The 15,082-nt window shown below is 35.2% G+C and overlaps 1 protein-coding gene across 1 annotated transcript; it reads right to left on the reverse strand.

Moving 5' to 3' along the window:
• Positions 1-1,608: 1,608 nt before the first annotated feature.
• Positions 1,609-15,034, reverse strand: mfsd14ba (major facilitator superfamily domain containing 14Ba). The gene is made up of 12 exons (XM_065264184.2): positions 14,744-15,034; positions 13,506-13,604; positions 11,283-11,345; positions 11,064-11,191; positions 10,673-10,787; positions 10,304-10,522; positions 9,166-9,279; positions 7,321-7,392; positions 6,874-6,986; positions 6,696-6,793; positions 5,330-5,484; positions 1,609-5,185 (listed from the first exon to the last, which is right to left on the reverse strand). Exons 1-12 carry the CDS (start codon positions 14,846-14,848, stop codon positions 4,970-4,972), a joined length of 1,497 nt encoding a protein of 498 aa, XP_065120256.1. The 5' UTR covers positions 14,849-15,034; the 3' UTR covers positions 1,609-4,969.
• Positions 15,035-15,082: the final 48 nt, after the last annotated feature.

Here is a 15,082-nt window from a genome sequence, read left to right on the forward strand (position 1 = left end):
ATGAGTTTCAATTTCATCAAACCACCATTATGGTGATCAGTGTTTGCATTATCAGCTAATTTGCATTTTAAAGGACACACCCAAAAACTGCACATTTTTGCTTACAACTAGTGGAAATTTTAAGATGTTATAATTAACGATCTGTGGGGTATTTTGAGCTAAAATTTCACATATGTACTCTGGGGACATCAAAGATTTATTTAACATCTGAAAAAAGTCATGTCCTATTTTAATTATAACATGGTAACTAATCAATATTAATGCAAGTGCTTATAAATGATGAATATATGAAAACAGACTTGTTACTGATCCTCTCCAAGTGAAGCAAACAGAAACGTCTGAAGTGTCTGAATGGCTAAGAGATGTATATTTACAGCGTAGATGTTTTGTAACCACTGCTTGTAAAACATTTAGTTGAGATAATGAGTTCATGATTTTTAGAGGAGGATGAGATCGCAGAGTTCATCATGAATCCAAACCTCTGAGATACATCAACACTGCCATCCAGAGGAAGATTTGACACTAAAATACTAAAGTCAGAGAGACATTTCAGTCTAATAGTTCACTGGAACATCTGTTGGCTTTGCATTTTATGATAGATTGATGTAGTTTTTTATTAAACGGGCATTCATTGGTTTTAAGAGAACAATCCTTACTATATTTGAAACATTTAAAAACTTAAGTATAGTCTATCTTAAAGCACTTATTATGGAAATATATAGACGTGTGCAAAACTATGCAAAACTTGTGCACTGCCAAAAATATCATATTCTGAATTATCTAACAGTGGTCTCCAACATGATGCCCGCGGGCACCAGGTTGCCCGCACAGATTGCCCGCCAAAGCACATTCTATTAATAGCCTTAATGTTAATATTTATTTATGACATTTTTTTATAAAGATTGGCTTCTTTCGTGTATATGTTAACATTTTAAACAATGATCATTAAATAAATGATGATGATGAACATTCAATAAAATCAACAAGAAATGCAAAAAAGTTTTGAGGAGACTATATTAAAAAAGTAGCCCTCCAGATTATTTTATCCATTGTGGTAGCCATTGCTCACAAAAAGGTTGAAGACCCCTGATCTAAAATCACTAAAAAGCAAAAGCATTTGTCTTGATTTAAGAGAGAAATATAAACTAAATTTTGTGAAGTTTGTGTTTAAAACGAAAAATATTGCCGTTTGCCAGTGAAGAAAATAACCTTGTTTCTCATTTTAAATTAGATTATTCTGTTTTTTTCATTGGCAAACAGCTTTTTCTTGTTCGAACCAAAAACAACACAACTTTGTTAGATTTTTTCTGAAAGCAGGACGTACAATCTTCTTGTAAACATATCTCATATTAGGGCGGTTTAGATAAATGTATTAAAAACAAGATAAAAATATTATATTGTTGCAGTTTGTTTTGCAAATATTTTGGTATCTTAGTACAATGATGAGAATATGTGGCATTACCATCTGAAAGTGAATCATCATCATTGATCTTTCAAGCTACTTTATGTTATTATCACAGTACAAATCTCAAATAACAAGACAGAGCAATGAGGAACAGAAGTAGCACCACAGGGCCCTCTAATGGTCAAAAATACAACAGCAGCAAGTGACGTCACACATAATCATAGTGTTATTTATTGAACATGTGCAACTATTTAATAGATTCCCACAATACAGACAAAAAATACATCAAGGTCCCTGTACATCACTTTTATCAACTGTAATAGCTGCTTCATGTATTCAGTATATACATGTTCAAAATAATCTTAAAAAAAAAACTAAAATGACTTTAGAGTACATGCTTCGCAGACGGCACTAGTATCATCTGCTCAAGAGACATTTGGACTGACGCATGTCATACTGATCCAAAATATTTCAGGTCCGACAGGTAACACAAGTTTATTCCTTAATACTATTATTCAATACATATACAATACTGTACAATCCTAAAAGTATTCATATGACCTGTTATATTACATTACAAGCTGTGCACATTGTCCTATATACAAAACCCAAAGCATGGGCCGCTACCAAGCGTTTGCCCATCACACACACACACACACACACACACACACACACACACACACACACACACACACACACACACACACACACACACACACACACACACACACACACACACACACACACACACACCATTGCTTTGCTGCATAATAATGTGATTGAAAATTCGGATAATGCAAAACACAAATAAAAGTCAAAGGTTGAGAATAAATAATAGGAAGGTATGGAAATTCAGATGCTAATGATATTTTCTGGCTGTTTCAGGGGTCACAGAAGAAGTGAAAGGGATGTTGAAGCTGCCGTTGTGCTGTTAGGGAATGATGGATGTGTTTGACAAACAGGAATCACTGAGCTCAGGTCAGGCTGAAACTTTTCTCAAACACAATTCTTTCACACACAACTTCATTTGGCAAATGTAAAAGCGTACTTAAATCAGATGAGCAGTGTGAAAAAGCCATAAATACCTACAAACATCAACACCTCAGCTTATATGAGCCCCAATAATGAGGGACACAATTAGGGCTGCAAAACGATTAATCGTGACTAATTGCGACTAATCATTTGCAGAATAAAAGTTTTTTATTTAACTCATATATATATATGTGTGTATAATAATTACTTATATATGAATCATACACACATTCATGTATGTATTTAAGAAAAAAAATCTATTTGTATTTTACGCATTTATAATTATATATAATATAAATTATATATAAATATAAAAATGTTCTAAATATATACTTGCATGTGTGTGCATTTATACATATATCATTTTTATACACAATACACACACACATATATATGATGTAAACAAAAAAACTTTTATTCTGCAAACGATTAGTCGCAATTAGTCGCGATTAATCATTTTGCAGCCCTAGACACAATCAATACAAGGATCAGTCAATAGAGTTCACACTGTCATATCTTGGAAAGATCTCAAATAATTTCATACTGGACCAAAGGAATGTGGTTATAAACATTAACAAAATAATTAAAGTAGTTTAAAAAATAGTTTAAAGTCAAAATTTCACCTCATTCCTCAAAACGTCCAAACATGAGGTAGCTGGTATGTATGTTGGCTACTTTTTAATTATTTTATAAATGTGACCCTGGACCACAAAACCAATCATATGTGAATTCTTTTTATATCATATAATAAATAAGCTCTTTCATTGATGTATGTTTTGTTAGAATAGGACAATGTTTGGCAGAGATAACTATCTGAGGGTGCAACAAATCAAATTATTGAGAAAATCATCTTTAAAATTGTTCAATTGAAGTCCTTAGTAACACATATTACTAATTATAGATACATTTTTGATATATTTATGGTAGGAAATGTTCAAAATATCTTCTTGGAACATGATTTTTACTTAATATCCTAATTATTTTTGATAATTTTGACTCATGCAAAGTATTGTTGGCTATTGATACAAATATACCCATGCGGTTTTGTGGTCCGAGGTCACAAATGTCTATTAGTTTTATAATGTAATGAACTACGGTACTGTTGAGTCAAGTCTTCTCGAGTGTAGAAATGAAGACAATTACATTTACAGAAAAATGTACAAGTATAATATTTTAAGCATATATAATGTATTTACTTATTTAAAACGCTATTGAATACCAATGTTCAAAGAGTCAACATGAAACTGCATTTGCAACATTTAGTTTCTGATTAAAATAGGTATAAAAAACGGATTTAATCTATTGATCTCGATATTTCAGCTTGCACAGAATGAAACCTAAGTAAAAGTTGTTTTGAAAGCAGAGCAAATCTTAACATTTTCATAAAGATAAAAAAAGACAAAAATATTTCTGGATTCATAAATGAATCTCTAAGAAAACAAGGAATGTGTAGTAAACTTTACGGGATGATTTCCCAGACAGGGATTATTTTAAAACGCGACTAGGCTTTAGTTTAATCAGGAAATATAACTAGTTTGAACAAACATGCCTTACTAAAAACATTACTTGTGTTGTGTCACAACAAAAAACAAAGGGCACTGATGTATTTTAAGATATGTCAGTGCAAGCTGTTTTACATTTTTCAAATTTTAGTCTAGGACTAGTCTAATCCCTGTCAGGGGAACCGCCCCTACATGTTGAATTTAAAATGTGAGACAAAAATGTCATTAACTCTCAGTTTATACTGACACTACTGCATTACACACGCACACACATGATATAAAGACTTAAACATATGAATTCAGAGAAATAACAACATCAAACCTGTGATGCTTCAGTCTGTCTGACATCAAACACCAGATTCATTTCTTATCTTATAAACTCTTCTCACATGATATGTGACTTTAAGGCTTATGTTAAGAAACAAATACGGACACATTCACTTTCAAAATCTGCCACATCTCACCCCATAATCAAAAGAAAGATTTTGCACAAAAAATGATTTTTGCATTTGAAATTAAATGTAGCTTCAAGTTTTGATCAATGATTTAATAAAATTTTGTCTTGTAAAAAAAAACTGTATTACATTAAAGTAATACAGTAAAACAATTTCAGAAGTTGGCTTCATTTCTTTTTATTTTGGGGTGAAATATATTATTGTAAGAATTCAGCTCTATTAGTTTACACATTAACAATACTCTTTAAACCTCACAAGCATCACGACCGTCTACTGCACTTTGCCCAAAGATCCACATTCATGAAGAGCACAGCTTTAAAGAAACTTCAAAAGATTCAATCCAACCACAGACATCTGAGTTTCTCAAACTCAACTTTCATTACATCCAATCAGATTCCTCTTATAAAGCCCTTAGTGTGTTCATTCATTTCAGTGTGGTGCAGTCAAATGAGTTCAAAATTTAAAATGACCATCATCTTAAAAACGACCGAATCTGAAGAATAAATACATTAAGCACTGAACACATGAGTCGTATGTGATGTGTTGACCGGCTTATCGTTTCTCATTCGCTGAAGTCACACGCCGCTGTCCTCCAGCAAAGGTTCGATGTCTTTGTCGCTCCCGGGCAGCGGGGTGTTGGTGTGGGCTCCGGCCAGGCTCGTGCTGGTCTTACTGGTTTGGCAGGACGTCGCCGGTGGTGTGCGGTGATCTGGTATGAACAGAGCGACAAGAAACGCCACCACCACTGAGCAGGCGCCGATGATAAACGGTGGACCGGGGATTGTCATTTTCTATTTATGAAAACAGAAGATACAATAAAGACAAAATGTACAAGAAGGTCAGTCTTGATATTAACTAAATATAGAGCTGTGAATGGGTCGAAACACTTCTGGATCATAACAAAACTGATGTAACTAATGATGATGATGATGTACCTCAGTGGACGTCTGGAGAGGAACGGTGTACTGCTCTTCTATTGATGGAAGGGCATCCAACTCCACATTAAAGAGGAAGAAAACGAAACCATAGAGCGCAGGACCCAGACCATTACAGAGACCCCGAATCCCAGTGATCATTCCCTGAACCAGTCCTGAAAAACACATCACAGATCAATTCAGCAGGAAATCTACATAGCTGTCAAATTTACTTGAGATATATTAGCGCATGTTATTCTGCACTAGGTTAACAAAGGGACGGAAAGTTTCCAGTAAATTTCAGGTAAATTTCCAGTAAATTTCCTAAAGGGAACTTAATCTGGGGAATTTTGGAAATATTCCAAATTGGAAACTTAATGGGAATTTATGGGAATTATTTGGAAATTTAGGGAAATTTATATAAACTAAATCATTATTTACAGTACATTTACAGTAAATTTCCTAAAGGGAACTTAATCTATGGAATTTGGAAATATTCCAAATTGGAAACTTGATGGGAATTTATGGGAATTATTTGGAAATTTGTGGAAATTTATATAAACTATATCAAAATTTACAGTAAATTTCCGGTAAATGTCCTAAAGGGAACTTAATATAGGGAATTTGGAAATATTCCAAATTGGAAACTTAATGGGAATTTACGGAATTATTTGGAAATTTTGGGAAATTTATATAAACTATATCATAATTTACAGTAAATTTCCGGTAAATTTCCTAAAGGGAACTTAATCTGGGGAATTTTGGAAAAATTCCAAATTGGAAAGTTTATGGGAATTTACGGGAATTATTTGGAAATTTAGGGAACTTTATATAAACTATATCATATACAAACATAAAAAAAAACATTTTGTTAGGTCATGAGCAGAAATGCATGCAAGGTAATGCAAATTTTGAAGAATCCTAACACTTGTGCTTATCAAGCCGGGATTTATTTGATCAAAAATTTGAATTTTGAATATGAATAAATTTTTTAGGATTTTTGGTCCGATAAATGCAGGCTTGATGAGCATAAGAGACTTCTTTTAAAAACATTAAAAATAGTAATGTGTCCACACTTTTGGGTGGTTTTTCTGTACTTTTTTTATTTGTCTCACCTAAATGTTTTCTCAGTCAGTGTATTTGTCTTTACAATGGTATAATGTTGTTGCACACTATCTTACACACAGCACAAGGAAGTTTAAAAAAAAAAATTATCTAATTTACGTGAATACATGCAAAGATTTTTTCAAATTCCCAGTTTATTCCCATATATTCCCGTTAATCCCCAGGAAAGTTTCCAGACTAGAAATTCCTGTAATTTTGCAACCCTAACCCTGATCTTTCATCAATACCACGTTGTCAAGACTTAGTTTGGAGTCAGATTTACCTTGTTTATCTGGATCTGCATTGTGGGACACTAAAGCGCTAACGGCAGGAAACGTAATACTGGACATAGCGGCTACGGCACCTGCTGCCCACATCATCCTGAATAACAAATTGCGTGATAGTAAATGACAAGGTAATAGATGTAATATATAATATTCAAATAAATGCACATCACTCACCACGGCTCAGAGCCCAAACCGTACCAGGCCAGCTGAAGAATCTGGAAACCCAGACCCAAGAGAACCGTGTTCTTGTTTCCAATGGTTCTCATTAATAAAGTGAGAAACAGCGTCTGTCAAGAACACAAGCCAATGAATGTTTGATTCATTATTAGACCTGCAGACTTAGAAATGTCACAAAAAATACTTATCATATTCATACACCATGTAAGATTAGTGCCATTGCATAAAGGTAGACAATTTTGCATTGAAATACTTTTAAATAACACGTCTGTTAAAGCAACAAGAGCGATCTCTTCATTACAGCCCTGTCGTAATTTCATTAGCTTTGCCTGTGAACTTCTATTGAATTCGAATCATCTGTAAGAGACACTTTCACAGTACCTCTCGCCAGCTCGACGACACCAGTAATAAGGCCGAATGAGGAATATTGCCTCAATTAAATACCTGCGCCAAGATGGAGAGAATTCCCACCACTCCAATGAACACGGCAATCGTTTTGGGCGAGAATTTAATGACCTGAGAGACAGAAAAGAGAGAGAAGCACATTCACATCAGTCTGCACCACTAAACCCAAATCAAATAAACTCTGTTATGTTCAGTAATGATCCGTCACAGACCTAAAGAGAGACCAAAACTAGGGCTGCAAGATATATGGGAAAATACTAGAGATGCATCGAATCCAATTTTCTTTCAGAACTATAATTGACAGCATATAGGATACAAACAAAAATTCACCTTTCTTTCATTAAAAAAATGCAGTTTATGAAAATAAAGTGCTTTCAGACTCCCTGACATTATGTTAGATGTTCAAATATCAGTTGTAGAAATGATTGCTGTTTCATGATCGTCTTGTAACTGCTGCGTGTCTGATAAGTAGGAATAAACACGAGTACGCGAGCACTCGAATGTGGCATCGATGACCGATCACGAAAATGATGATCGTGTGAGTTTATTTATTTATTTTTTGTAAAGACTGGGGGCGTGTTTAAAGTCGTGTTGCGCTGTGCAGACCTAACGGCGTATGACATCAGTACCATGATCCAAAAGCAAACGGAGAAGTCCGCTACCAAAGCACCCACGACACCCCTGACATATCAGTCTTGATACAATACAACATAAATATATTATACAACGTGCATATATTTGCACAACCTGCAGGACTTAAACCAAGTTATGTACTACTGGACAGAAAGTTTAACTCCTGTTGTGGATATGCACCATCATAACAGTGCACTTTAAAGGGGACATATGATGAAAATCTGACTTTTTCCATGATTAAGTGCTATAACTGGGTCCCCAGTGCTTCAATCAACCTAGAAAATGTGAAAAAGATCAACCCAGGAACTTAGTTTTGGTGAACCATTCTCTGCAAGTATGTGAAAAAATCCCTTTGTGATGTCAGAAGGGGATAATGCCACCCCTTAATCTGCACTATCCAACCACAGCACTGCCATTTAGTGCAGAGAGAGAAAATAATTGATAACACAATTGAGTTTCAATTTCAACAAACCACCATTATGGTGATCAGTGTTTGCATTAGCAGCCAAAAACAGCAAATTTTTGCTCAAACCTACAAAGTGGCAATCTTAATATCTTATAATAAATGATTTGTGGGGTATTTTGAGCTAAAATTTCACATATGTACTCTACGGACACCAAAGATTTATTTCACATCTTTAAAAAGTTTTAAAACACGTCCAGTTAAAACACAAGGATTCAAAATGACCGGCTCGGAATGTCGTGAGACTGACCGGCCGCTTACCGTTTCAGCCGATTAATGCGTAAAAATGGCCAATTTCAGTCTCTGGCCGGTCGATCGGTGCATGTACAACAATATCAAAGAGTTAAAGTTGTAACGTATCTATGTTGAACTCAGTATCTCACTCAGTGTGTTGTGTTGAATCCCTGAACATTATGTAGTACATCATCTGGATATTTCGTGTATACAGACAACTCTTATAACAGTTATAATCCTTGATTCTGAACTTTGTCTTTATTTTTAGCTGCTGGTCATACGGTTGAGGTTTGACTCTTTGTGTAATTTAAAAACCGCTGCAGTAAAAACATCTCCAACAGTTGCTGTGAGGTCAGGCGAGTAAATTAATTGAGGGTTGCGTGAGAGGAACAATAGGAGCAGTCGGTCGTTGGATAAATTGCTCTGCGGGAAAACTGCTAATTAAACTTTAATGCATGCGGACGACTGATTTAACCGGTGCGACAGGTCACAAGGGCAAAAAATATACAGGATATTTACACTTTTTCATTATAAGCAAGAAATAAACGGCATACCTGACGTAAATAGAGGAAAAAGCTGGAGTACTGCCCCGCCTCGGGCAGATACGATAAAACCACTGTTACACAAATGAGAAGAACTGTTGTGTCCTGTCCAACTTTTCTTAAAGACTGTAAAAAACAAACAAAATAATTATTAATAAAACAGCCAATATTTCTAATGAAATACATATGAATGTATTTTAGTTAAGTAAGGACCTAACAGGTGATTTTAGAGATAAATCATAGGTTGGACGACATGCATTATCTGTAATAAGCATTTTTATTCAAATATACACTAGGTTCAAAATGTGCTCTTAAAAATCTTTGTATGCAAAATGTTTGAAATTAAATGTGTAAACAAAAATATATTTGCCAACATATTACTGTAATGTCTTTCATTAGGAAACAAAATTTTTATTTAAAATAAAACAAATTGACAGGGTTCCCAAACCGTAGTTAACTTCAAATTCAAGGACCTTTGTGGGGACACATTTCAAGTGAGAGCAAGGTTACATCGTGTTACCTTTTAGGATACATTGTTACAGTTTCCTTTCGAGGGAACTCGCGCTGCGTCACTGCGATGACACTTTGGGGACGCCTCCAGGGGTAATATATTAAATTCAACCAATGCTGAGGCTTAACGACAAAGACAGGGTGACACGGGAGCCAGGTAGTATATCGCTATCTGAAATATTGCCACAGACAGCGTTTCAGGGACGCAGTAAGTATGGCAAGAGAGACGCAGGGTCTCATTCCCTTCTCAGAGAACAACAGTTACATATGTAACCCGAGACGTTTTCATGTGTCAAACACAAATATGCAAAAAAGCATTTTGGTATGAATCAACATTCACATACAGAAGATATAAGCATTTAAAGTGAACAGTTTAGCACGTGTGCTTAAAAAGTCTAAAATTTTTATAATATTATCCTACACTACACAGGGAATAATATGGACTTCTTGCATAAAATAGATTCAAGCACTTTAAATGACCTGTATCTATGTATGCATATTTTCAAAAACCTTGAATTTTTCCCCTCCAGATTCACAAACTTTCAAGGATTATAAGGACCCGTGGGAACCCTATTTTGAAATAGATGACTGAACGGTTGTATATATATATATATAAATAATATTTTATTTGTGGTCTTACAGCAAAAGGGTCGGCCTGCTCCCATGAGATCGGCGCTCCCCATGTATTGAGTCTCATCTTATCAGGCAGTGACTCTGGGACGGCCAACATAATGAAACAGATGTCGGCCAGAGCGACGAGAGTCGCCAACAGCACCACCAGATTATCACCGTAACTGGCCGAGAGATACGCACCGATGGCCGGACTCGTCACCAGACTCGCTGCGAACGTCGCTGAAACCTGAAGCCATTAAACAGACAAAGAAACTTAGAAGTCTGCCGCCCGGGCCAGTAAGATTGAATTCAAGGCATCTCATTGTGCTTTTAATGCTTTAAACTTGTTAATATTGCGTAAAATAACATTTTAGAAGATTTAATAAAAGTCCCTTACGAGTCCGTACGCCGTACTCCTCTCGCGCTCATCTGTAATGTCTGCGATGTAAGCAAATATTACAGAGAAGGTGACGGAAAACGCACCGGACATGGATATCATAGCAAAATACCACCTGAAAACAACAACAAAGATGCAAAACAAGAGACTTAAACTCACAAAGATAATGTTTCCTTTAATTTCCAGTCATTTATGATGAATACAGACATTATTAAATATTTAATAGATAGGACACTCACAAAATAAAATCTTTTGGACAATAAAATATCAAAGGTGAGCATAATTATGATTTATATTCACTAAAGAAAGTTAAAATGAAAGTTGACTATTTCCTGACTTTAAAAAAATGTCATGTTTCTAGATTGCCTAAATCAACATGAGTAGATCTTACCATGGACTGAGTCTCATAAGAGGTATAGGGGCACAGGTGAAGAATACAGTAACCAATAGAAACGATCGTCTGCCCCATACGTCTGATAGGGCGCCGATCAATGGTGCGCTCATAAACGACAACAGACCCTGATGAACAACACAAGAAAAATCATCCTTACATCATCCAACACAGATTAAACTGTAAAGATTTTAATATATTACACAGAACAACATTTACCTTCACGCCCTGAATGAGACCGTTTATTAAGAAAGTGTGTTTGGGGAATGTTTCATGTAAAACCTGTAAGCAAAAGAAGATAGACATCCGTGAGCTGCAGTAAACCATTTCAGTACAAAAATATATAAAACAACTGTAAACTAATGCTGTTCCTGAGCAAGACTTATATAATTTATACGAGGGGTGGCTGATATGCCCAAAATCTTATATAACGATATGATTCATTTTATATCATGATAACGATATTTATCACGGTAAAGTTTTCTTTTAATAAGGCTTTTATGTTACTAATTTAATACCATAGAATTTTTATAAAACTTGTTAAAAGGTAGAAAAGTGATTTAGTTAAAAGCAGTGAGAGATTTTCTCAAAATTAGGTAACTTCCTCTTTAAGATCAAAGTCTGAATCCAATATACTGTTACACATGCGTTTTCTTTTTCAGCTGTTTGATTCCTCTGAATGGGGCGTACACACCAAACGCGAATTCAAGTATTTGAGTAGATTACATGCAATGTCAATGCAAAGACGCAAATTCACGCTGGCCGAGTGACGTGAATTGGGCGGCACGATCGCAGTGAAAACACGCACTATTCCACCTTAATTAAACGCGTCTTTGCATGAGTTGAAAATATCCAACTTAAGCGAAAAATTTGCATGGCACGAAGTTAAATCTCACAAGTTAATTTGCTTTGCATTTGGTGTGTATGCAGCATAAGACCTAAATTGAGATTTTTATGAGGATACTTGCAAAGATGGGAATTTTGACGCGTATGTGCATTTAAGGTAAAAAAGCATGAGTTTAATGAGCGGCAGATGCGCGGCTTGCACTGTTGTTTGTGTTTCAATAACTTACAATCACTTGTTTTAAAACTGTGGTGCTAAAATACACTGCAAAAAATTATTTTCAAGAAAAAAAATTCTTAGTATTTTTGTCTTGTTTTCAGTAAAAATATCAAAAAATTCTTAAATTAAGATGCTTTTTCTTGATTAGCAAAAATATCAAATTTAAGTGATTTTGTGCATAAAACAAGCAAAAAAATCTGCCAATGGGGTAAGCAAATTTTTCTTGAATTTAGTGTTTAAGAAAAATGTTCAAGATTTTTTTGCCTAACCCATTGGAAGATTTTTTTGCTTGTTTTATGCACAAAATCACTTAAATATTATATTTTTGCTTTAAAAACTAGACTTATTTTTTTGGGGTGTTTTGCTCATCAAGAAAAAGCATCTTAATTTAAGAATTTTTAGATATTTTTACTGAAAACAAGACAAAAATACCAAGATTTTTTTTTCTTGAAAATCATTTTTTTGCAGTGTATGTGTACAAACGTACATTTTTGTGACCACGCACACAGCAACGTGACGTGGGCGCGTAACCTTGATAGTGACCATAGTCCAAAATCTCTACCGGTTGACAAATTTCGGTGCAATATACCTACCGGTTATATCGCCCACACCTAATATTTACTCTATACTTTAATCTTGCTTTTTGTCCTTTTTAAAGCTTGACTTTATAAATCACCACCAGTATCTTTTTATGTACAGAAAAAAAGCTGCTCTGATAATTCACAGAAAGAAAACCATATTTTTAAAAGGACATGAGTGTGAAATAAAAGGTGAAGTGTTCCTTTAAAGGCACAATATGTAAGATTTTTGCTTTTAAAATATCCAGAAACCACTAGCATAGTGTTATATATCATGTTCATTTGCATCAACCCAAATGTGACCAAACCCCAGTGTTTCATTATCACATTGGGTGTTCATTATTTTCTAATAATACAATGAACCAGAGTTTTTCCTTACTTAAATATGAATTATTCCTTACTTATTTTATAACTCCCATCATTCCACTCTTCTGATTTGTCACGACTATTATAAAAAATATATTGATATAATAAATATTCATATTTATATAAATTATATGTAAATATACAAATGTTTATACACATGCAAATATTTATTAAATATATACAAGCATGTGTGTGCATTTATATATACATAATTATTATACACATTACACACACATTTATTGTGTAAGCAAAAACTTTTATTCTGCAAACGATTAGTTGCGATTAATCGTTAGGCAGCTCTACAAGCTACACCTTGGAAGTGAATTATTATAGTTATTGTTTTGCGAAAATTACATATTGTACCTTTAAGAACTTAAAAGCATTTATCATGATATATAAATTAAAAGCTGAAATATCCAATAAAGCAGAACTCACAGTCAGCATTGGTGTCGTGAGAAGACCCCAGGCAAAGAATTCCAGAAAAATGACCACAACAGCATGATACACGCTGGGCTTTCCGATTCCCTGCTGGACCTGAAACATCAAAAATAATGTGTGTTATAATGCTGAATGTGGCACATCTCCAAAAACCACAGCTTTCCATGAGAACCAGCAACTTATTTCCATCAGATATTCTTCTGGGGCGCTTGGTTACAAAAAACCTCTTATACAGCACCAACAGCACCTTTATTGAGACTTGACCGGAAAATATTCATTCTTATCTTGTAAGGTTGAATTACAATCATTTATCTTTTGAATTAAAGCCCCCTATCCTAATAAATGCATTTTTTAAATGTGTGTGTCTATGACACACCTGACATTTTACACACAAGCCAAACAAAAGTCCTTTAGTATTAAATACCTTTGGCCAAACCCTCGTGACGTCGCCGATACATTAGAAAAAAAGATTTCGCAGTCGCCAAGACAACAGACTGCGCTCCTGGTTGTGGCTACAGGGGATACAGCTACGGCCAAAGTCCCGTAAAATCTCGCAAAAAGAGTGCTGTTTTCATCCTTATCCTACCCCCAAACCTAACCCTAAATACAACATTTCACGGGATTTAGGCCGTAGATGTATCCTATCAAGCCAGAACCTCTGTTTTTCATCCTAATCTTAACTCTGAAGGCAACTTCTCGCGAGACTTGGCCGTAGCTGCATCCCCTCTAGTCAGAACCCTAGCAAAAGGCGCGAAGGTGCGTCAGTTCCATTGTGCGCGCGCTCGCCTCCGTGTTACGTAATAAGAGACAGAAGCGTTCAGATGTATTAGCATCTGTTAGCTTTACCGCAATCTCGAAAAAAATGACACAAATCACCCATGACAGGCGTAAATACCTAATGAGAGACGTTATAAAACACCATATACGAGCTTTGGCGATACATACGATGAAAAGTTTCCCTGTCAAAAATCTGTATCTGTCATGTTTTAGTTAGCTGAGATGCTAGCATTGATGCACACGAATACATCTGTATGTGCACACGGCTCATACACGTTATAAAGACAAAAATAGTCACAAAAAAAAAGAAACCGTTTTGTTGTGATGTGTATTTAATGGGAGCTATGGTGGTAAAATAAATAAAAAAGGTGTCAACGGCGCCCAATGAATACGTGTCAATGGCATGTTAGATTTTACATACCGGTAATAATGTAAGGTTTGCTTTAGTCATGTCTTACCGGATTGTCGTGCTTCATTATTATCCTCTTGACCAGCACGACTTGGTTGGTGTGTTTTGGATCTTTCTCCCCCTGGGCCATCATCATCATCTCATCACTTCTCATACGAGCAACATAAACTCCATCCTGCTGGGTGCATATCTGCGAACCGCCGCCTGCTTCCAGCTTTCAACAGTGATGTAAGCCGTCAAAGCGGCTAAAGATAAGCTAAAAAAAATCTCCGATCAGATGATCACATCCAGTAGATAACAGACTGACAATAGCGTGTCGACTAAAATGATCAACACTTTCAATTTCTCGCCTCTGTTGAGTGCAGCGCGCAGAACAGCGACATCATGC

The sequence above is a fragment of the Paramisgurnus dabryanus genome, chromosome 10, assembly GCF_030506205.2.
Source record: "Paramisgurnus dabryanus chromosome 10, PD_genome_1.1, whole genome shotgun sequence".
Lineage (NCBI taxonomy): Eukaryota > Metazoa > Chordata > Actinopteri > Cypriniformes > Cobitidae > Paramisgurnus > Paramisgurnus dabryanus.

What these genes read in the sequence shown, in the direction of transcription:
- mfsd14ba (XM_065264184.2), bottom strand. Translation starts at nt 14,848, where the DNA reads ATGAGAAGTGATGAGATGATGATGATGGCCCAGGGGGAGAAAGATCCA. An exon ending in GGAGTACGGCGTACGGACTC is followed by an intron (nt 10,523 to 10,672) that starts GTAAGGGACTTT and finishes TAATGGCTTCAG; the next exon opens with GTTTCAGCGACGTTCGCAGC. An exon ending in TTCTCTCCATCTTGGCGCAG is followed by an intron (nt 6,987 to 7,320) that starts GTATTTAATTGA and finishes TGTTCTTGACAG; the next exon opens with ACGCTGTTTCTCACTTTATT.